At 40.2% G+C, this 23,115-nt stretch overlaps 3 protein-coding genes across 16 annotated transcripts in view; 1 reads left to right on the top strand and 2 right to left on the bottom strand.

The window, feature by feature from the left end:
• ACADSB (acyl-CoA dehydrogenase short/branched chain) overlaps positions 1-4,124 on the bottom strand; it is a 41,655-nt gene extending 37,531 nt beyond the window's left edge. For both annotated transcript variants that reach the window (XM_065521563.1, XM_005566661.4), the window contains exon 1: positions 4,043-4,124. Coding sequence is in view for 1 of the 2 variants with exons in the window: in XM_005566661.4 (XP_005566718.1) it covers positions 4,043-4,084 (42 nt within the window). In the remaining variant the exon portion in view is untranslated. The remainder of the gene's footprint in view (positions 1-4,042) is intronic.
• LOC135965203 (uncharacterized) lies at positions 1,604-5,090 on the bottom strand. Its single transcript, XM_065521568.2, has one exon. The coding sequence runs from the start codon at positions 4,263-4,265 to the stop codon at positions 3,900-3,902; it is 366 nt and encodes a 121-aa protein (XP_065377640.1). The 5' UTR covers positions 4,266-5,090; the 3' UTR covers positions 1,604-3,899.
• Positions 4,293-23,075, top strand: IKZF5 (IKAROS family zinc finger 5). 13 transcript variants are annotated; one of them, XM_074003010.1, is made up of 6 exons: positions 4,293-4,420; positions 5,936-6,086; positions 15,217-15,395; positions 15,512-15,866; positions 17,689-17,871; positions 19,153-23,075. In XM_074003010.1, exons 4-6 carry the CDS (start codon positions 15,782-15,784, stop codon positions 20,094-20,096), a joined length of 1,212 nt encoding a protein of 403 aa, XP_073859111.1. In that variant the 5' UTR covers positions 4,293-4,420; positions 5,936-6,086; positions 15,217-15,395; positions 15,512-15,781; the 3' UTR covers positions 20,097-23,075. The 13 variants fall into 13 exon arrangements, with proteins under 13 accessions (XP_073859111.1, XP_073859113.1, XP_073859112.1 ...); XM_074003012.1 differs by having other exon boundaries at positions 15,512-17,297; XM_074003011.1 differs by lacking the exon at positions 5,936-6,086.
• Positions 23,076-23,115: the final 40 nt, after the last annotated feature.

The following is a 23,115-nucleotide window of genomic DNA, read 5'->3' as shown; positions in this document are numbered from 1 at the left end:
TTATAAATTACCCAGTCTTGGGTATGCCTTTATTAGCAGTGTGTCAATGGATTAGATTTTAAGTTGATCCCAATTTCATATCCCCAAGCCAAAACTTCTACACCAGAATCTGTCCAACCTCTGCTTGCTTTCTCCAGAAATAATAGCTTCGGTTTTAGGTATTCTCCAAAACTGCTAAAAACACAACTTTTCCCATCTACCAGTCTCTGATTCTTCATTCTAGTCTTTAGGAATTCCTAACAATGCCTTGCTCTTTTAAGAATCAGGCACAGTGGCTCATGCCCGCAATCCCAACACTTTTGGAGGCCAAGGCAGGAGGATCACTTGAGTCCAGGAGTTTGAAGCTGCAGTGAGCCATGATCTGTATCACTGCACTCCAGCCTGGGTGACAGAACAAGATCCTGTCTCTAAAAAACTAACAAACTAACTTAATTAATTTTAAAAATAGCTAATGTTTACTGAGGATTTGTTATGAGTCAGCTGTTCTAACTATTTAAGAACATTTATGATGAGTCAGCTGTTCCAAGTTCTCAGGCTAAGAGGTGTGTCATTCCATAGAGAAAGGCAAGAGGGTGAGAGAGGGTAAGAGAGAGTGAGAAATGAGGGGAGAGAAAGAGAGAGCAAGAGAAGGCCAAAGTTGTCCTTTTATGAGGAACTCACTCTCTCGAAACCAGCATTAATAATTTACGAGGCCAGTTCCCCTATGACCCAAACACTTCCCATTAGGCCCCCCACTCAAAACCTCTGCACCGGGGGTCAAGCTTCCAACACATGAATTTTGGGGGACACGTTCAAACCATTTGTGCTCTCTCTACCTGGATGCCAAATACATGTCCAAAAAAAAATACTTCTGATTTTGTTGAAGAGCAAAAAGTTGAACAACAAGAATTATATCTATTTTGGCAGCTGCTGTCTAGCAGATGTTCAGAGAATTAACTGAACAAGAAATCACCTCAAGGATATTTTTCAAGAATCACTTCTTGGCTGGGTGCAGTGGCTCATGCCTGTAATCCCAGCATTTTGGAGAGTGAGGTGGGAGGATCGCTTGAGGCCAGGAGTTCCAGATAAGCCTGGCCAACACAGTGAGACTTCATCTCTACAAAACACTTTAAAAATTAGCCAGGTGTGGTGACACATGCCTGTGGTCCCAGCTCCCAGGAAGCTGAAGTCAGCGAATCACCTGAGCCAGGAGTTCAAGGTTATGGTAAGCTATGATCATGCCACTGCACTCTAGCCTGGGCAACACAGTGAGCCCTTGTTAAAAAAAAAAAAAAAAAAAAAGAATCATCTCTTAAAAGACATCAAGCGGCCTGGTGTGGTGGCTCACGCCTGTAATCCCAGCACTTTGGGAGGCTGTGGCAGGTGGATCACGAGGTTAAGAGTTCGAGACCAGCCTGGCCAAAATGGTGAAACCACATCTGTACTAAAACTACAAAAATTAGCCGGGCATGGTGGCAGGCACCTGTAATCCCAGCTACTTGGGCAGGAGAATCACTCGAACCTGGGTGGCATAGGTTGCAGTGAGCTGAGATCGTGCCACTGCACTCCAACCTGGGCGACAGAGTGAGACACCGTCTCAAAAAAAAAAAAAAAATGATATCAAGCTACATTAAAATGCTTTGGAACCACAGGTTAACTACAAGGTCCAATTCTCCACTAACTGGCTTGCTTAGACCAAATGGACAGGGCAGTTCTAATCCATCTGCAGGACTAGGAGAGACCTTCTGAGAAGGCCAGTGTTGCAATCTGATTGTTGTGTGACTCGGGAACACTGGTTATTGCCTCCGAGTTCATTTGCAAAATGAAGCCACTAATATACCTAATTCAGAAGTTTACAGGAAGAGTAAATAGGGTAGTGGGTGTAAAATGCTGTCCCTGGTCTACAATAAGTGAGTAAATGCTAGCTCTCTATTTGCCTCTGGATAGAAACCAAAATTAGCCCTACCTTGCATTTCTTCCCACTCCATGCCACCTGTGTCCACAGCAATCTACTTACCCTGTGGCACTAGGAAACTCCAAAGCTCTTGACCTTCAGTGGCTCTTCACAATCCAAAAGGATCAATCCCCAATTCCCTAAAATGGCCTCAGTCCCCTTTTGTTGCAGTTTTCCGACCATTCCTTTCCCCTCCTAAACTCTAACCCAGCTTCCAAAGAGCCTATCACTTCCCAATGGTCCTAGTCATTTCTATCTTCTGAATCTGCACGCAGATGGTAGCCCCTTAGGATTTGTTCCACACCTACGTGATATGAGGTTAGTTCCATATAGTTCTAACCTCTTCTCTAAAAGATAAACTTCTTGAAGGTAGAGTGTTTTACTCATTATTACATCTGCCGTAGCACACAATGCTTCGTGCGTGGCAGTAAGAGCTGATATTTATCGAGAGCTGACTATATGCCAAGCACTATTCTAAGTGCCTCACATGAACATATGAACTCATTTAATTTTCACACCAGTTTTGGAATAGGCACAATTATTCTCTCCATTTACAGATCGGAAAACCGAGACCCAAAGCATAACTTGTCCAAGCTTATACCACTAGGAAGTGAGAGGGCCTGGGTTCAGACCCAAGCAGCCTAGCTGCAGAACCCACGTTCTTAACCACTATGCTACAGTCGACGTTCAATAAATTTGGCTAATTTATGTAAAAGAGCTTAAAAAACTATAAAGGACTATAAGCCACAATAAACCAAAAGTCCAAACAAAATAGGCTTTTGGTATCTGTAAGGAAGGGGAGACAGTAGTATATGAAGGTTAAGTTTAGAATCAGACCAGAGTTCGAATACCAGCTCTATCACTTTCTATCTGTGGGCAAGTTATTCTTTTTCAGCATCAACCGCTGCATCTGCAAGATTAAACTACCTGTTGAGATGATTGTGAGAATTGAGATGACTCAGGTAGAATGAGAACGTGCCTACCACAGATTATGTGGTCAATAAATTTTGGCTCTAAAACAAAGTCAAATGGTAAAACCAAGGAAATTTTCTTTGCTAAGTTATTAACCAACAATTATAAACAGTATTAAACAATAATCACTTACTATTTTTTTATTGTATTTCAGGCCTGTAAAACAAATAACATTAATTATCTCTAATGAGTAAAAAGGTAAGAGTTCTGCCTCTGGGCATAAGACTGGAGCAGCAGTTGGAAAGCCCAACTCATTAAAGCAAATGCAAAGGAAACACGAAAAGCACACGTAAGCAGTGGGAAAATTCCTAGTGAAGTGTACTGACAAACACAAGTGTATCCAAATGTGTATGTTCTGGAAAGCATGCTATATAATAGGTCCAAGGGGTGAAGAGCATAGGATGTTTAACACAGGGGCTGTTAAAGAACCAACAGTTTGTGTAGGTGCAGAGATCAGAATTAAGCACAAAAGGCTGGTTTCAGCTTAAGTTCATGGAAGAGGGACCGGCACAGGCTCCCCTGGGCCGCGGTGAGTCTATCCACGGAAGAAACCCAGGCTCCAGACATAAGATAAGGGGCAGAGGGAACTCTATCCCTGGCCGGGAAGCCCGAACAACTCCGAAGTCCCTTACTACCTTTGAGCGGGGCCGCGGAAGGAAGAACAGGGAGACACCCTGCTCAGAATGAGACTGGGCCTATATTTTAACAATCTTTTTTGGGGGGAGGGGGTGTGAAATGTAATCACTGGGGAAAAGGTGGGTTAGGGCATCAGGGAGGTAACACCTGTGCAAAATGTATCCAGAGATCCAGAGATCAAGACTCAGTTGCTCTCAGGACGCAACGGCCTGCAAAGGACATCTTGTTGACGCGACCCTCCGACTCCACTGAAGGCGCTTGCTCCGCCAAAGCAGCTTCTAGACAGCCCCGACCCCCTTGCCACTAGCTGCCGCCCCCAGAGGCCTGAAGGGGGTCGGGGTCGTGGGCTGCCCGCGGGTCAAGGGTCTGGGGAGATGGGCCCACGACGTGGAGAGGGGCTCAGGCTGGCGCCCCGAGGCCCGTTAGAAGGCTCTGCCAGCTGTGATGCCAGGGGCCAAGGTCGCCCTGGGCCCCCAGGACGCCAGCCTCGAACGCACTCACCAGCCTGCTGCCGCGCAGCAGCCGCACTGCCAGGCTTTCCATCGTCGCCGCAGGCCTCTCGGTTCAGCGCCTCTGGGTAACTAGTCAGCCTGTGGGAGCTACGCGAGCTAGGCCCCGCCCACTCAGTACCCGCCCCGCACACACCCCCCCTTAATCCCTGCCCACTGCTGCCTACGGAACCCCGAGAGAGACAAACAGGCCCCTCCTCGTTTTCGCCCTCCATCCTGTTCACGCGAGACTTGAGCAAGGCAGGGGGGCGGGAAGGGAGTCGGAGACACAACAAAGATGGCGGCGGCGACTGCGACGGTGACGAAGACGGCGGCGGCGGCGACGGCGTTGAACAAGGCGGTGTGGTTTACTCGATGCAGTTGTCAGGAGGTAAGTAGCAGGCTGCCGGCTCGGACGGCGGCGACGCGGCGGGACAGGGCGGATAAGAAGGAGCGGCCGGAGGCGAGAGCTGGGTTCGCCGCGGGCCGGTTGATCCGGCGAGAGACTCAGTTCAGCGGAGGGTCGGGCGTGGTCGGTAGGCGGGCAGGTGATGGCCCGGGACCTCCTTAGCCGGAGTGCGGTGGACTGCGGCGCCTATGGCCACGAGAACCCTGAGGGAGCGGGGTCTCCTGCTGTCGGCGCCGTCGAGCAGGACGTCGGAGGCTCCGAGGTGGGGACTGCTGCTTGGCTCTGACAGGTGGTTCTGCGGGAGGCGTCCGGAGGTTTGCGTCTTCACGGGGTCCCAGGGGCGAAGGGAGTCAGGCGGGCGCGGGTCTCCTAGGTGTTTCGAATTCTGGCGAGGATGTCGCTCCGAATCCTGGTGAGGCTGCCGCCCCGACGCCGGTCCCAGGCTGCTCGTTGGGAGAAGGACGTTTAAAGCCTTCGTATTTTATCTAATGATCCTGCCCGGATCCGTCTCTACTGCATGGGCACCCTTATTTTGGGAACATGTGAGATTTGAGAAAGACATTGTAGCAAATAACTATTCGGGTTCATTCGGGGTTTAGATCTCTGGATAAACTGTGTGGAGTGCGAGTAGCCAAGCCTAGCATGCTCGATTACTGGATCTGAAGCTAAAAGAGTTCTAGCAAACACTAACCACGTGGCCTACTTAAAGTCCCCCTGATGTGCTCTTCAGAACCCGAAAGAGATGTGACAAGCGGGAGAAGAAATAAAGGCGTCTTAAATTATGTGATATGAGGAAATTCAGTTTTGAAAGAATAGAACTTATTTAAAACTACTTAAACGTCGGAACTAACAATTTCAAAAATTCAATTTAATTTTTATTTATGTCATGTTGTCACAACAGCTAGAGGTTATTATTATTGATGAGAGTTCGTTACAGTGAATTGAAATGTCTAGTGTTATTTTCCCCTAGCGGTCTAGGATGTTTCCCAGAAAACCGTAACTGTTTTGTGTTGTGATAGGATAAAAAGGATGGGATTCAGATATGCCCTTATCGGATGTGCATGTTTTTTTTGTTTTTTTTTAAAGCCCTTTCCCATTTCCCTACTTAGGACTAATGCATTGTTTTTATGCAACTATAGCTGTTCAGCAGTCCTAGGCTTGACCGTTTTAGAAGTGTACTGTCACTAAATGAAGTTAATTTTAATTTCGTTAAACTGAAGTTTAACTTAAATTTAGACATTAAAAATCTTGCCAAAAACGAATCCACCAGTGAGAAAACGATAGTCACACCAGTTATTCTTTGGTGATCCTATGGAGTTTTTGCTGAAGTGAAGCTACTGCTTTGTTCTTTGATTATCTGTCAGTTCGTTTTCTTTTCAGCTAATGTAATGATAAGATTGGCATAAGTTATTAGCTCATTCAACCTGTAGATGCTAATTGCGTTCTTATCTTAAAGGTTTTGATTTGTGGTGTGCTCTTTGTTTGTTTTTTATGCAGACCTCTGTATGGCTTTTCAATTTTAGTTGAAATTCTCTCTCCATGGCCTTTTGGAGTCGCTTGCTGTATCTCCAGAGTAAATTTCAATTACTCTACATTTCATCAATGTTGGAGTGGCAAGAAAAAGGAGGAACTGATTTGGGGTGAAAAGGTTAGATTGTATAATTTCTTTTCTGATTTCTTTCAGCATGGTTTTACTTATATTTTATTTTTATGTTTTGATTTCTGATTTCTCAGAGCCTCATAATTTCCTTTTTTGCCTTCAAGAGTTTTTGACAGTTCTGAAATCAGGAATTACGTTCTAATTATTTTTGAAGGCCCATGTTACTCCATAGAAACCAATCCTTATTTGTCAGCGTTGACTGTTTATATGTGTTCTATAGCAGAGTAAATCTCAGTGACCATAATTATTAGGCTATGGAGAGTAAACACATCTATTGAACTGTAATCACTTTATGTGTATAGGCCTGCCTAACCCATACATTATTATGTAAGTTAGTTGCTAATACTGTATTCTTCCTTATGGCTACCCATGAGAAGTAAGACTTCTCATGAATGCTAGGTGAAGGAAACATATCCTGCTGTTCCCTAATCATGGTCTCAAAATTCTCCCACAGTTTATAAAAAAGATAGAAGGAAGATAGGTCAAGAGAGCCTCTTCTCTGGTTGTTTCATAGTTGTGAATGCCTCCTAATTTGCATTTCAGTGCCTGTGTTTTAAATTATTAGCTACTGGTTAAGAGGTGGGGGGGGAGTGCACATATATACACATACATAATTGTGTGTGTGCATGTATATATGCTTGCATTGATCAACTGCTTTACATTTATGAGACTGAAGAAGAAAGATCAGAGGACTTCATACAAAATAAATCCTTTATCAGAAACCAAGGAAGATCGGAAATTAGCTTAAATTATCTACTTGAGGTAGAGGTTTTCCTGTCCTTTGGGATATCAAAGCTTAATTATCATACACCTCTTTTTCCCCTACTGGCTTGCGTAGCTTCTGGTTGTTTTCTAAAAGCATTAATTTTGAGCCTTAAATAATAATTTGGGGGACGCTACTGGCATGATAATACTTTAGGTATACCCTAGGCAGTTTCTATATAGATATCCACGTACACCCCATGGAATTTCATACTAAATTCAATGTAACTTTAATCAGAATAATCACAGGAAGGACTTGAGAATTTTGCTGTATCATAAGGAACGATCATCATAAAGTATGGGAATATTGTTCTCTTTGGTTGATATGATTAGATATCTTAGTTCAGGTTGCTATAACGAATTACCATAGACTGGGTGGTTTAAACAAACACTTATTTTTCACAGTTCTGGAGGCTGGGAAATCTTAATATCAAGGTGCCAAGAGATCAGGTATCTGGGGGAGGGCTTGCTTTCTGGTTGTATCCTCTCATGGCAAAGAGCAGACAGGAAGCAAGATCTCTGGGATCTCTTCACAAGGCACTAATCCCATTTAGAGGACTTCACATTTATAACCCTATTATCTCTCAAAGGCCCCACTCCAGATACCATCAAATTAGGGGTTAGAATTTCAACATATGAGCTTTTAGGGACATAAACATTCAGTCCATGACAGTACCAGCAGAAAGAGTACATCTGAGTTGTAATAACACCACCCACATCTATAATAATACTGGAGAATACTTAAGTATATTTCTTGTTTAGATGACGTGATATCACACATTGAAATTTTGTGTAAAGTAAGTTTGTTTTTGGCTAACTCCAAGGTATTGAGTTCATGTCCCGTATGGGAAAGATACCACTAAAAAAATTATAGTTTGTGGATTTTCTAAAGTATATTTTATTATGTTTGCAAAGGTTTTAAAATTTATCAGTGCCTTAGAGGCATCTCTGGGTATCAGTTAATTTGTGGAATTCCTAGATTAAACTTTGAGACCTGAGACTGATGATAATTACATTAAAGACAGGAAAATGACTCGGATAGAAAACCTTTATTTTCTTTCTATAAGAGGAAGTCTTTTGTAGTTGCAGAATTTTTTTTTTTTTTTTTCTTTTTAAAAAGTAGAGATGAGGTCTCGCTCTGTTGCCTGGACTGGTCTTGAACTCCTGAGCTCAGGCAGTCCTCCCACCTTAGCTTCTGAAAGTGCTGGCATTATAGGCATGAGCCACCATGTCCAGCCTAGTTTCAGAATTATTACTATTTTTCAATTTATTGTGCTTAGAAATACTGACTTGAGATGTAGAAAGCTGAGTTTTGAGCCCAAGACTCTACTTCGCTTTAGGCACCTTTCATTCGTATGTGTCTCTGCTGTAGACTCTGGGCTTTGCGAGCACCCGTCATACCCTGTCTATATGGTCTGCTGTAGACTTGGGCTCCGCGAGCACCTGTCATACCCTGTCTATATGGTCTACTATAGACTTGGGCTCCGCGAGCACCTGTCATACCCTGTGTATATGGTCTGCTATAGACTTGGGCTCCGCGAGCACCTGTCATACCCTGTGTATATGGTCTGCTATAGACTTGGGCTCCGCGAGCACCTGTCATACCCTGTCTATATGGTCTGCTATAGACTTGGGCTTCGCGAGCACCTGTCATACCCTGTGTATATGGTCTACTGTAGACTGGGGATTTGCGAGCACCTGTCATACCCTGTGTATATGGTCTGCTATAGACTTGGGCTTTGCGAGCACCCGTCATACCCTGTCTATATGGTCTACTATAGACTGGGGCTTTGCGAGCACCTGTCATACCCTGTGTATATTGTCTACCGTAGACTCGGGCTTTGTGAGCACCTGTCATACCCTGTGTATATGGTCTACTATAGACTGGGGCTTTGCGAGCAACTGTCATACCCTGTATATATGGTCTACTATAGACTGGGGCTTTGTGAGCACCTGTCATACCCTGTGTATATGGATATATGGGATAGAGGCCATACAGGTCAAGTGGGCACAAAAATGCTTAGGGATGAAATGACACTTAATTTTTAAATCATGACAGGACATTTAAGGTTATAAAGCATACTAATATATTTAAAATTCTACTTTAAGAAGAGTTTTTCTTCATGTTTGCAATGTTACAATGTTATCTTCTCATTTCAGAGTCATTCTTTTTTTTTTTTTAAGTTTATCATGCATTTTGGTTGAAAAGCGGCACACAATTTATGGCAGGGAACACAGTGAAGTTTATAATGTGACAATGTGATAATAGCCAAGACTGTCAAAATATGCCAGCCGTCCTCTGTAATTAGGCTCATTTGTGTTCTTAAACTTGAGATGCATGTATAAAAATATCATTTTCTTCTGCTGGCTTTCTGGCAGTCTTGTGTGTTTTTACTGCACTGTCACATGTTGTACTGTAGCAATGTTATGCTTTCTAATCAAGATTTGGTAAGGATTATCTTGCTTCCAGAAGCCTGTCAAAGTACATTCAGACATTTTCCAGGGGAAATGTATTAGTTTTCATGTGAACTGATTGGCAAGAAGTGATGCTAAGTTACAATGTAAATACTGGGATTTCTTTCTTAATTACAGCTTTTATAATTAGAACACAGACAATCTATAGGGCTACACAGCTTTTACAAGTTAAAAAAGTATTTTCCCAGATCTTATTCTTGATAGTCTTTTTCATTGGAGCTGACTAGCTTACATTTTCCCACCAAGAGCAAACTTAAAGGACAGATAATCAGCACAATCAACTGTAGTCACAAAACAAATAGTAACACAATGATAAAGAAACTGAGAACTAGTTCAAATAAACGTGATAAGATGGGGAAGAAAACAACTGAAACAAATGTGTTCAAAAGCCAACAATAATCCTTAAGATTCAGAAAATTGAGCCAGACTAAAGCAAGTGATTTAAAGAGGTGGCCTATAAGTAAAATAAGCAGAGATGAGTTTGAGAAATTGCAAAGTGATCTGAAAAATTGCAAATTGGCATTACTTGAGACTAAGGTGGAACATCTTTGTTTCATTGTAACTAAGAAACAAATAGATGTTCAGTATATTCTCCAACCACACTGATGAACCGATGGAAAAAGGCGAATAACTGAATCAGGGGTGGTGAGAATTTTAAAATCCAAGTTATAACCATTTTGTTTTTTTGCTACAAAAATAATTATTAGAAAAATGGCTACCATTTTCTGATAGCCTACCATATGCAATACATGTCACAATATACTTTATGTATACTTACCTATAAAACTTAAGATAGTACTGCAAGTTGGATTATGATTCCATTTTACGAAATAGGAAACTAAGGCTGAGAGAGGTCCCTCCCTGTTCAGTCTTAAAGCTAGTGAGTTTGACCTAATACCAAAATATGGTTCTACCTCCGTATCCAGTAGGTACTAGTTCCAGGACCCCTGTAGATAACAAATTTATGGGTGCTCCAGTTCTTTATATAAAATGGCTTAGTATTTGCATATAACTCACAGTCTCATCCTTTTGTGTACTTGAAGCTCTAGATTATTTAAAATACCTAATACAGTGTAAATGCTATGTAAATAGTTATACTGTATTGTTTAGGGAATTATGACCCCCCCAAAAGTCTGGTGAAACCCTGTCTCTACTAAAAATACAAAAAATCAGCCACGTGTGGTAGTGGGCACCTGTAATCCCAGCTACTCTGGAGGCTGAGGCAGGAGAATTGCTTGAACCTGGGAGGCAGAGGTTGCGGTGAGCCGAGATCGCGCCATTGCACTCCAGCCTGGGCAATAAGAATGAAACTCCATCTCAAAAAAAAAAAAAAAAAAAGAAAAAAAAAAAAGTCTGTACATGTTCACTATAGATGCAACCATCCAGTTTTTCCAAATAATTTTGTTTTGCAGTTGGTTGAATCAACAGATAACAGAACCTTTGGATATAGAGAGTTGTCTATATTCTATTTGTCCAGAGGATAAACTTTCAGTAGCCTCAACTTTCTAGACAGTTTTCTAAAAAATAGGCTTTTCTACCTGAAAAGGGGTAGTAATTTTTTTTTTTTTTTTTTTTTTTTTTTTTTTTGAGACGGAGTCGCGCTCTGTCTCCCAGGCTGGAGTGCAGTGGCACAATCTCAGCTCACTGCAGCCTCCGCCTCCTGGGTTCAAACAGTTCTCCTGCCTCAACCTCCCAAGTAGCTGGGATTTCAGGTGCCTGCCACTGTGTCTGGCTAATTTTTTTGTAGTTTTAATAGAGACGGGGTTTCACCATGCTGGCCAGGCTGGTCTCGAACTCTTGACCCTCTGATCTGCCCGCCTCGGCCTCCCAAAGTGCTGGGATTATGCTGGAATTATAGGCATGAGCCACCGTGCCTGGCAGTAATAATTTTTTCTTTTTTTTTTTTTTTGACAGAGTCTTGCTCTGTCGCCAGGCTGGAGTGCAGTGGTGCGATCTCAGCTTACCGCAACCTCTGCCTCCTGGGTTCAAGCGATTCTCCTACCTCAGCCTCCTGAGAAGCAGGGAATACAGGCGCCCGCCACTATGCCCGGCTAATTATTTTGGTATTTTTAGTATAGATGGGGTTTCACCATGTTGGCCAGGATGGTCTTGGTCTCTTGACCTTGTGATCCACCCGCCTCGGCCTCCCAAAGTGCTGGGATTACAGGCGTGAGTCACCGTGCCCGGCCACTGATAATTTTTAAAAGCTCCTGGAGCTACCATAGCTTCTAAAAAGGGAAGAAAGGAACGATTCACAAGTATTGAATTAAGAAAAGTGAGAATTCAGTTACCCGTAAGTCCTCATTTGGCTAAATTTGTTTGGAATAAAGAACAGACTAAATGTGAAGAGAGAAGAAGACAAGAGGTATGAAAATAAGATTTATCAGTCTGAAGCCAGAAAACAGGGAAAACAAAAACAGCCCTGTGTTACTGAGTGGTTGTAAAGTACAATAATCCATATTAGTGGTATGTCAAATCTTGGTCTATTTCCAGTAGATTTCTAGTTAAGTCAGAGTAGTTTTGATTCTTAAAAAGTTGGTCATATTTTTGTAAATTGGAAAATCTGCTTTTGTGGAACCCCTCATTCCTCAACCCTACAGTTCCACGGTTTAAAAACATGCTGAAAAGGACCAGTAACAGTCTATTCTTGAAGAAGAAAAACAAAGCTGGGGGACTTAAATTACTGTGATAGCAAGACTTATTATTAAGACTATCTGGTATGGCTGCAAGGACAGATAGGCTAGTGGAACAGAATAGAGAATCCAGAAGCAGAGCCACATACATATAACCATTTGATTTAAAAAGGAGACATTGGAGCTTAGTAGAGAAAGGCCGATCTGGTAGGTACACATTGCTGGGACAGTTGGATATCTCTTTGGAAAAAAGTATGCTTTGACTCTTACCTCCCACCATACACAAAACTCAAGTCCAGATAAAAATATGAAAGGTAAAATAAAAAGCATTTAGAAGGAGGTATAGGAGAACATCTTCAAGTAAGATGTAGGCAAGGATTTATTAATTAGGACACAAACAACTCTGAATGTAAAAGATAAAAATGGGTAAATTGTACTGTATTAAGAGCTTCTGTTCATCAAAAATTACCATTAAGAAAGTGAAGGCTGGGCGCGGTGGCTCACGTCTGTAATCCCAGCACTTCAGGAGGCTGAGGCGGGCGGATCACGAGGTCAGGAGATCAACACTCTCCTGGCTAACACACTGAAACCCCGTCTCTACTAAAAATACAAAAAAATCAGCCTGGCATGGTGGCGGGCGCCTGTAGTCCCAACCACTTGGGAGGGTGAGGCAGGAGAATGGTGTGAACCTGGGAGGCGGAGCTTGCAGTGAGCAGAGATCGCGCCACTGCACTCCAGCATGGGCAACAGAGCCAGACTCCGTCTCAAAAAAAAAAAAAAAGGAAAGAAAATGAAAAGGCAACCACAGTGGGAGAAGATACTTAAGATGCACATATCCTAATAAATAAGATGCACATATCCTAATAAAGGACTCATAAAGCGTTCTTCCATATTAGAAAAAGACAACACAATAGAAAAATAAGCAAAAGATATGAGCAGACATTATACAACAGAGGGTATCTAAGTGGTTAATTAGCATATATTAAAAAGTTTACATCTTCATTAGCCATCAAGGAATCTAAATTAAAACTAATGTGATACCACCACCCACCCACCAGAACGGCTAAAATGAAAAAGGCAAAAAATGCCCAAGTGTTGTCAAGGATGGGGAGCAGCAGAACTCTTGTTTACTGCTAGTGGGAGTGTAAATTGCTATAATCACTTTGAAAACCTATTTGGCATTATCTAAAACTGAATATATGCATGCCTTTGATCCAGCAGTTTCACTCCTATACAATGAACAGAAATATGTATGTAATCAAAAAACGTGTAGTAATATGTTCATGGAAACTTTATTCACAGCAGCCAATTACTGGAAATTACTCAGATGATCTAAAAACAGTATGAGAGATCAATTAGTTGTGGCACGGTCGTACAACAGACTCCAGCAGTAAATCTGAGCAAACTTCAGTTGCATGCAGCAGTATGGATGAATCTTACAATTATAATGTTGAGTGACAGAAATCAGACAAAGGTTCATAGTGTGTGATGCCATTTACATAAAGTTGAAGAACAGACAAAACTAATCTACAGAGTCAGAAGTCAGGATGGCTGTAACCCTTGTCAGGGCAGAGGGTCCTAGCTTTGGAAGGGTACACGAGGGGGCTTCTGGGATGCCGGCAGCCTTCTGTTTCTTGATTGTGTTGCTGATTTTATGAATGTGTTAATTTTGTGACAATTAATTGAGTTCTGCTCTTATAATTTATGTACTTTTCTGTATATGTATGAGACTTCAAGAAAAAGTTAAGCATATGTGTTGAAAGTGAGTAATTTTTTGATGCCTACCACTGGCTCCTAAAGACGGAAGCTTTTTTAGATGGAAAATTATTCGTTACATAGTTTGAGTTTAGAAAAAGAATATTTTATCATAAGGTATATTTACCAGAGAATTGTACTTATTTGCATAAAAATTGTTTTTACTGGAAGAAAAGACTTTTTGTCTCCCAGGTGCTAGGCTTCCTCATCTTATTCTTACTAGAAAACTTTTTGGCTATTTTATTGGTGAATTTGGGCCATAAACCTGGTGAAGACCAGCTTGTGATTGCAGAACCCACAAGAGACTTTCCCTTTCTACACTAGCGTCAGGGATTTTCTTTTTCTTTTTCTTTTTTTTCCTAGTCTTGGAGTGGATAGGACAATAGGTAGTAGAAGTGGTGATTTGGATATTTCTAGAGCGGGGGTTGGGAAGCTAAGACCTGTAGGTGAAATCTGGCTCAATGCCTGTTTTTATAAAGCCTAATCGGAACATAGCCCCACCCATTTGTTTACATATTGTCTGTGGCTGTTTGTTGTCCGTGGCTGCTTACAGTGACAGTTGAGTAATTGCAGCAAAGATGAGCATGGCTTGCAAAGCCTAAAATATTTACTATCTGGCCCTTCATAAAAACTCTGCAACCCCTAGTTCTAGACCACTTATTTGCAGACTACTCATTCATGTGAACACTATGTCTGAGAGCCTTTGCTGGTAGTCACTAGCAGCATGCAGCTATTTCTGTTTAAATTAATAAAATTAAAAACTCAGGTCATTTGTATTAGCCAAATTTCAAGTGCCTCAGTAGCTATATGTGGCTAGTAGCAACTGCATAGGAATAGCACAGATAAGCAACATGTCCATCATCCAGAAAATGGTCTCATTCTGTCCACCAGGATGGAGTCCAGTGGTGCGATCACGGCTCACGGCAGCCTCGACCACTCAGACCCAAGCAATTCTCCTACCTCAGCCTCCTCACTTCTAGTGAGGAGTGAGGAACCGGTGAAGCAGGGGGCTTGAATTGTGCGTGTCAGCACTGTTAGCCTCCTGAGATGGAGTAGACTTTTCCTTTGAAGCTGGAACCGTCGGCATGTGCCACCACACCCAGCTAATTAAAAACATTTTTTTTTTTGTAGGGACAAGTTCTCCCTATGTTGGTCTCTGGCCTGCTTGGTTTCTTTATTGTCTTCTTCATTGATGATTTCTGCTTGTGTTCTTATTTCTTTAATCTAATCTGAACTTGTGTTTTTTTTTTTCTGCCTTTGAAATTTCTTCCCATCCTCTATGACTGTTTGAATCCCTATTTATATTTAATTATTAAATATATTGATTTTTTGCCATTTTGTGTATGTCTTCTTTAGTTCACCAGGAAGATTATAAGATACTAAAAGGCAGGCACTGTGTTTTCTCTTGCTTTGTATAGTGTCTTGCACAAAATAGTCTTTGTCATTTGTTTACTATGTACTAGATCTCCCTAAATAGTGTAAAATTATTTCAGTTTTGTTTTCTAGGTATAACAGACTGTAAACGTTAAAAAAGCAAAGATGGGTGAAAAAAAACCAGAGCCTTTGGACTTCGTGAAAGATTTTCAGGAATACCTGACTCAGCAGACCCATCATGTGAACATGATTTCTGGATCAGTTAGTGGGGACAAAGAAGCAGAGGCTCTTCAGGGAGGTAGACTCATTTTAATACTACTAAATAATTCACTTTTTATACACTACTATGATTGTGTGTAGCTGTTACTGTGAAGGCCACTGCGCATTAATGTGAATCATTCTGTTTTTTTCTAGAAAGATACAGGGCATTTCCCCCCCTTTTTAAAACATATCAGACTTCTGCTGGAGAGTGCTTAACATGGTCTGGAGATGCATTATGGCCTTGTTGGAAGGTTAGGGGCTCCAAATACCCTTCCTGTCCTGCAGTTTTTATGAGCTAGCATTAGACACAAGGAACCCAAAGGGGACTGGAACATCAGCTTCACTATACAAACGATTAGGCCATCAGGAAATCTGGATTCAACCTGAGACCAAAATAGGGGTTTCAGTTTCTTCTCTCTTAAAATGAAGAAAGAGCTGACCATATTTACCTATCCAAGAAGAGAAAACGAAAATAGAGAAAGTGGTAACCTCCTTGAGCTTGCTAGAGGTAAATTTTGTCTAATTTGCTTGCCACAAAAAACTGGAATTTATTCCTAACCTAGCTCGGAGATCAGCAAACTATAGCCTGTGGGCCCCCATCTGGACTGCTGTTTTTGTAAGGCCTGCAAACTGAGAATGGTTTTTACTTTTAAAGATGGTTTTAAAAGTGTCAAAAGAAGAATAATGTAATGATATATTAAAATTCTGTGAATTTCAAACTTGAGTACACATAAAATTTAATTGGAACACAGATATGCTCATTTGTTTACATATTTTCTATAGCTTTTTTTGTTTGTTGTGCTAAAACAGCAGAGTTGAGTAGTTGTGTTAGAGACCATATGGCCCACAAAGCCTGAAATATTTACTATCTCATGCCTATAGAAAAAGTTTGCTGACCGCCTGACCTAGATAGTCTGGGTAGGGCCTTATAATCCAGGGACTGGCAGCAGGGACCAGGCATCACCTGGGAGCTTGTTAGAAATACCAAACACCAGACACCACCCCAGATCTACTGAATTATAATCTGTGTTTTCATAAGATCCCCCAAGTAATTCATATACACATTAAAATGTGATAGTGACTGGCTTGGGAAAGCAGTGGGAGAGAGGAAGACACTGAGCCTTGTCCCTCTAATGCAGTGTTGCCCTCTTGTATATTGGTCTTGTCTCAACCAGCAGAATTACTTCTCCTAGTGAGGAGTGAGGAACCAGTGAAGCAGGGGGCTTGAACTGTGCATGCCAGCACTGTTACCTCCTGAGATGTAGTAGACCTTTTCCTTTGAAGCTGTAGGAATGGAAATTTCCTTCCCAACACCCAGACTTCCAGACAGGATTCAAGAGACCAGGGTTGTAGTCCCAGCCATTTGCTGATTTTCCTGATTGTGAGCACCAGGTCTCTTCAGTTTCTTTCTACAAAAAAGTGGTCAGATTACCTTGAAAGCAAACAGCCAAACATCTTTTATCTCTGAGATTCTTAAAACCCTAACCTTCAGAGGTATCAGGGACGGTAGTTTCCTTTATGTGCTTAATTAGAATTTTAAGATCCTAGATGGAATGGAGATCTAGAATGCTCGTATAAACAGTGAGATGTGGTAAACTTATTCACCGCTTCAGACTAAAATAGAGTTAGGGTTTTGGAGATTCTTTGCCAGTTACAGTTGTAGAAATAGCCAGGGTGCTAAACACCTGTGTGTAACTGTGTCATCACTCTCCAGTGAATCTCTTTATTCCCCTTCCTCCTCACCTGTTCTCTTCAAAAACATGTTAAGGACCAGTACAATGTGTGTGTAAGTAATTTTGTTTTCTTTTTTTTGAGACAAAGAGTCTTGCTCTGTCGCCCAGACTGGAGTACAGTGGCGCAATCTTGGTTCACTGCAACCTCTGCCTCCTGGATTCCAGCGATTCTCATGTCTCAGCCTCCTGAGTAGCTGGGACTGCAGGTGCGCACCGCCATGCCCAGCTAATTTTTTTTTTTTTCTTTTAAGTAGAGACAGGGTTTTGCCATGTTGGCTAGGCTGGTCTGTAACTCCTGGCCTCAAGCTATCCCCCCACCTCTGCCTCCCAAAGTTCTGGGATTACAGGTATGAGCCACCGCACTGGCCTTGTGTAAATAATTTGAGATCCCCCAAAGGTTCTCAGAATATAATAACAGAATGTATTACTGTTTTTGTATAAAATTAGCCTTAGTTCAGAAAGTCTGTTATAAAATGGATTTAACTTTTGTGGGAAGTGAACTGTCAATTTATAAGATTTTTCAGCCACTTAAAACTGAAATGCTAAATTGAGTTGATTCTGAGATGCATAATTTCTTTTGCTGTACTTTGTTTATAGCTGGAACAGATGGTGATCAAAATGGACTTGATCACCCATCTGTTGAAGTTTCCCTGGATGAAAACTCAGGAATGTTAGTAGACGGGTTTGAAAGGACCTTTGATGGGAAGCTCAAGTGTCGGTACTGCAACTATGCCAGCAAAGGAACAGCCCGGCTTATTGAACACATCAGAATCCACACAGGTAATGGAAAGACAGCTGGAAAAAGCATTTCTGTGAGGGTAGGAGAGGGGCCAAGGGGGGCAGGTTGGTTTGTCATAGAAATAGTTTTAATATTCAAAAATGAAGGTTTACGTAAAGTTCGAATAAATGGGAAAGTTACTCCATTTTTACAAAGCAACAACATAACAACATACAAACAGGTCAGAAGTGAAGCCCTTTGTAGATCCTCTCCTTCCTTAGCCATGTTTCCCTCTTGATACAAATAATCTCTCAACATCTGTCTGCCTCTCAGATTGGGAAGGAATAATGCTAAAGCACTGCGATGTGATAAAATGTTTTAATCTTTATCCTATTACATTTCAGTTGCCCAGTTGCCGAAAGGGGGAAAAGTTTCAGAAAGCATACAGTTGCAGATGGTACTGCTAATCCCAGATCTCACTTTAGCTGTCCCTTCTGAGAAACTTTCCCAACTACATCTGCCCCTGCCCAAGACCAGGTCAGACATCCTTCCTGTGTGCTTCATGCATCCTGTGCTCATTCATCACATCATCGTGGCCTGAGAGCCTCTTGAGGACAGGGATTGTGACAAGACCATCTTTGTACCACCAGAACCTAGGAGGGCATGTGACACATACTTATTAGATGAATGACTCTACATCTCATATTCCAAATGTTTATTTCACATAATTGGGCAGTCTTCAGTTAACAACATTAACTATAATTATTCCTTCTGGCAGCTGAAGAGTAGGAAGGTGGAGGAGAAGCACTAGCAATTTTGAAGGGATGCTTTGCATAACTCAGACTAGCAAGCCCATTTCAATTCTGAGCTTTCTATTTCATATAAGGACTTTTAAAAAAACCTTTTTTTGTATTTTTTTTTTTCTGTGAGGAAAGGGTATGCATATGTGTGTATGTGTGTGACTATGAGTGTTTGTATATAAATGTATACATGAACATATAACTCAGACATACTTTTGATAAACTCATTATGTAAGACTATTACTAGAAATATTTCAGTTGTGCTGTATCTTCTCTCTAAATGCATTTGAAACCATAACAGTTTTTATACTGTATTGATACAACATCAATGCATATCTCAAGTTGTTGCTGATGAGTTCTTAAGTTTTATTTCAGTTTGTGGGTTTGTTTAGAAATTTTAACAATCTCATATGCTATGCAAATATGACTTTCTGAAAGCATTTTTCTTTTTGATCAATTTCCAGTTGTCCAATGAATGGACAAGCAAACTTTCCGTAAATGAACTACTCTTGTAGTCTCTCCATCATTTTTCTTTTGAAACAGGTGAAAAACCTCATCGATGTCATCTTTGTCCATTTGCATCTGCTTATGAGCGTCATCTGGAAGCCCATATGCGTTCCCATACTGGAGAAAAACCATACAAATGCGAATTATGTTCCTTCCGCTGCAGTGATCGAAGTAACTTGTCCCATCACCGAAGGCGCAAGCATAAAATGGTACCAATTAAAGGTACTAGGTCTTCCTTAAGCAGCAAGAAAATGTGGGGGGTTTTACAGAAGAAAACAAGCAATCTGGGCTATAGCAGAAGAGCACTAATCAACTTAAGTCCACCTTCCATGGTGGTTCAGAAACCAGACTACCTTAACGATTTTACCCACGAAATCCCAAATATCCAGACTGACTCCTATGAAAGTATGGCAAAAACCACACCAACTGGTGGCCTTCCAAGGGACCCCCAGGAACTCATGGTTGATAACCCTTTGAATCAGCTCTCTACTCTAGCAGGGCAGTTGTCCAGTTTGCCACCTGAAAATCAAAACCCTGCATCCCCTGATGTAGTTCCCTGCCCTGATGAAAAGCCTTTCATGATTCAGCAGCCCTCCACCCAAGCAGTAGTTTCTGCGGTATCAGCAAGTATTCCTCAGAGCTCCTCTCCCACAAGCCCAGAACCTCGGCCATCCCATAGTCAAAGGAACTATAGTCCAGTGGCAGGTCCAAGCAGTGAGCCAAGTGCCCACACGAGCACTCCCAGCATAGGAAACAGCCAGCCAAGCACCCCAGCCCCAGCCCTGCCGGTCCAGGACCCTCAGCTTCTGCACCACTGCCAGCACTGTGATATGTACTTTGCAGACAACATCCTTTACACTATTCATATGGGATGTCATGGGTATGAAAATCCTTTTCAGTGTAATATATGTGGATGCAAATGTAAAAACAAGTATGATTTTGCCTGTCATTTTGCAAGAGGGCAACATAACCAACATTGATTGAAAATAGTCATATTTTACTTAGTTTTGCTGTTTTATGGTTTGGTTTTTTTTGTTCTTTGTTTTGGTCATCCCTAATAAAGTGTCTGCTAATTCAAGGCTTATACATTATATTTATAGAATATAAATTTGACAGTGGAATAAAATTTTCCCTTTTTTTCATAAAAATCTGGTCAGGGTCATTTATATATTAGAACAGTTAGACACATTGGTGTCTCTTCTTTTCCTTTCGACATTGGATAATTGGAGTGCAGTCATAATCTTACAAGATGTTCATTTGAATTTCTCACATTTATGGTCCATAAAAACTTCAAAAGGCTTATCCATACTTTTGATGTTTCAGTATACATTGAACTGGATGTTATTTATACCATATTTCAAAATGGTAGATTAAATTACTTTCTTTAACGGAATTTATTACTACTCATTTCAGTGTTTAGTACAGAAATTGCCTTAAAAATTGCTGTTAATTGAAATACCATTTAGTTCACATTTCTTAAGTTGAATCGGTAGTTTCATTTCAACTGATAATAGTAAAGCTATTTCGGTTTAGCAAATTTTCCTTTTTCCACAAGGGGAAATGTAAAACAGTTAAGACTTGAAATTGAAAACTCTTTTAATATTTAAAATGACTTGTTTATTCAATGTCTAAACACACGTCAGTTTTCCACTGGATTTTTATTTTCACAGGTAAATACACTAGAGTGCTAGATGCCTTTTTCCCCTCTCAGTTTGACTTTCATTTAAATCCTTCATTCTGATATCATTACTGTTAGGTGAGGTGGATAACTGTAATGAGAATCTCTTATTCTTCCTATTCCGTTGATGACCAAAGAGGTAAAGTGAAGTCCTCCTTAAAATTAAAATGCAGCCTCCAAACAAATTTCTCAAGATTCCTTTTCCTTTCCTTCTATCCATTTATTGCCCATAATTTCCAAGAAAAGGTGGGTATAGAAACACATGAGAAAATGTGATAGTGAAGTCATATTTACAAAAATGAGAACATGTCCAAAATGGATTGTCTCCTCTTCAGAATTAGCTGTTTAAAATATTTTCTGTGAATTCAAATTGTAATTTTTATTTGCAGTTTTACCAGTCTTCATGTAGAGTGACGAAACTATGTAGAAACTAAATCATCGCTTTAGTGAGAAAGGATAAAAAGGTGTGGAAATGACTATAAAATGCATATAAATATGACATTTAATTTGTTTATAAAAATAAGACTTAATAAATATAGAGTAATTCATTTTGAATAGGAGGCTATTGTTTTTTATATTGTGTAATAACTCATACTCTGAAGAGAGCTTGGTCAAACAATAAAATATATTGTTACTAACTTGGTTTCTTTTCTGTGTACTTTGCAAAAATTCTATTTTTAATTTTGTTCATATGTTGAATGTGCTTCTAATTGGCATCTTAAAGAGAATATTAAGCACCTATTAACCAAAAAAGACCTCTAATAGTAAATGAAAGGGAAATATTGGTGGCATGTACCCACAAAAACCCCAGGTGCCAAGTTAATGGATCTTCTGCCTTCCCTTTCAGATGCTAAAAAGCCACTGTAATGAGTTCTTGCAGTTTAGCATCCAGTCTAAGCTACTGCATTGTTTAAAGAGCAGCATCAAGGACAGTTTCTCCAAACTGGAATCTTTGTCAAATCTTGTACTTTAAAATTCTACAATTCTGTTACATTGTTGCTTAAATCACTGCCTGCTCAGATCCCTTTTTACTGCGGTAGTTTCCAAGTGTATAACTTGGCTTTAGTATTTATCAGTTGCCAGAAAGAAACAGGTTGTCATTTGGAAGCTTTTGTGGTGATTTTTTCCCATTTTATTCCTCAGATAAAAGCAGTACCCCAAAACAGAAAATGAAAATTTTCATGAAACAAAGAGAAAGAACTCCCTTGTTAAAACCAGCTTATTAACTCTATATTCTCAGTCAAATGCATTTTTTTCTAACAACTGAACATGGATGTTGTGAAGGTGCATTTTAATTTAAACATGGAAAAGATTTTTTTCATAATTACATACTAGAATGTAAAATTATAATTTTGCTATGACTTAAAAAGCACAGTTGATATCCCAAAGGTGTCGATGCTTAGAAGCTACAGTTATTCTAAATGCACTAAAATTTTTGAGGCAAATCTACCTTAGAGGCTTTCTTGGTATTGTATTTTTAAAAATATTTAGATTTTATTTAAATTTCCTGTGAGTTAAATTCTGTATTTGGAAAGATGTTCATGTCTTCCCCTCTGTATTGAATGTTTCTCTCATTTTATTTTTAATCAAATATTTTATAGAAATGAGTTGCTGGGAAGAGTTTAACATGCACTATTTATAGTACTTTGCCGTTAACAGGCAATGTTCTGAAACTAAATTTATTTTTGTTCAGTGAACATATGTTTAGATTTTTAAAGTTGGTAGATAATTTATCTCCACTAATATTTTTTTAAGAAACTGTGAAGAGATTAACTGGGAATAATTTTATTTCAGATTTTACTAGTGTAGTATGTAGCTACAACTTCTTGAAATTCAAGTTAAGGCTAGACTTTTACTTTGAAAAAATTACGCTGGGTGTTTCCAGGGCTATTTCATTTTAGAAATAAGTGTTTGCCATTCTTCTGCAAAAACTGAACAAGGGGAATACTACAAAAAATAACTCAGAGATAAAATCCTCATTTCAAGTTCTACAAAATATTTATCAAATGAATGTTAATTTTTGTTAAAATTCCCTGCTAAAAACGTTTTCATTAGTCTTAGAGGATACATGCTTTCTAGAACTTGTTTTTGTTAACATGTGCTTTGATGTAAAGAACATATTTTGTATGCAAAACATAACTTGCATTATGGTTGTAAAATACACTATATTGTTTAGGGATTCTGGAAAGCAGTTTAATGCGGAAATAACTATATCTAGTATGCAGTTCATATTGTGAATGAAGCTTTGCTTTTGTAATAAATAAAAAATAAGACTTTCTAATGACCTTGATTTTTCTTTTTTGGAAAATAAGATCAAATTA

This window comes from Macaca fascicularis, chromosome 9, assembly GCF_037993035.2.
Source record: "Macaca fascicularis isolate 582-1 chromosome 9, T2T-MFA8v1.1".
Classification (NCBI taxonomy): domain Eukaryota; kingdom Metazoa; phylum Chordata; class Mammalia; order Primates; family Cercopithecidae; genus Macaca; species Macaca fascicularis.
The sequence above is the reverse complement of the archived record's forward strand: the minus strand, read 5'-3'. Positions and strand labels throughout refer to the sequence as shown.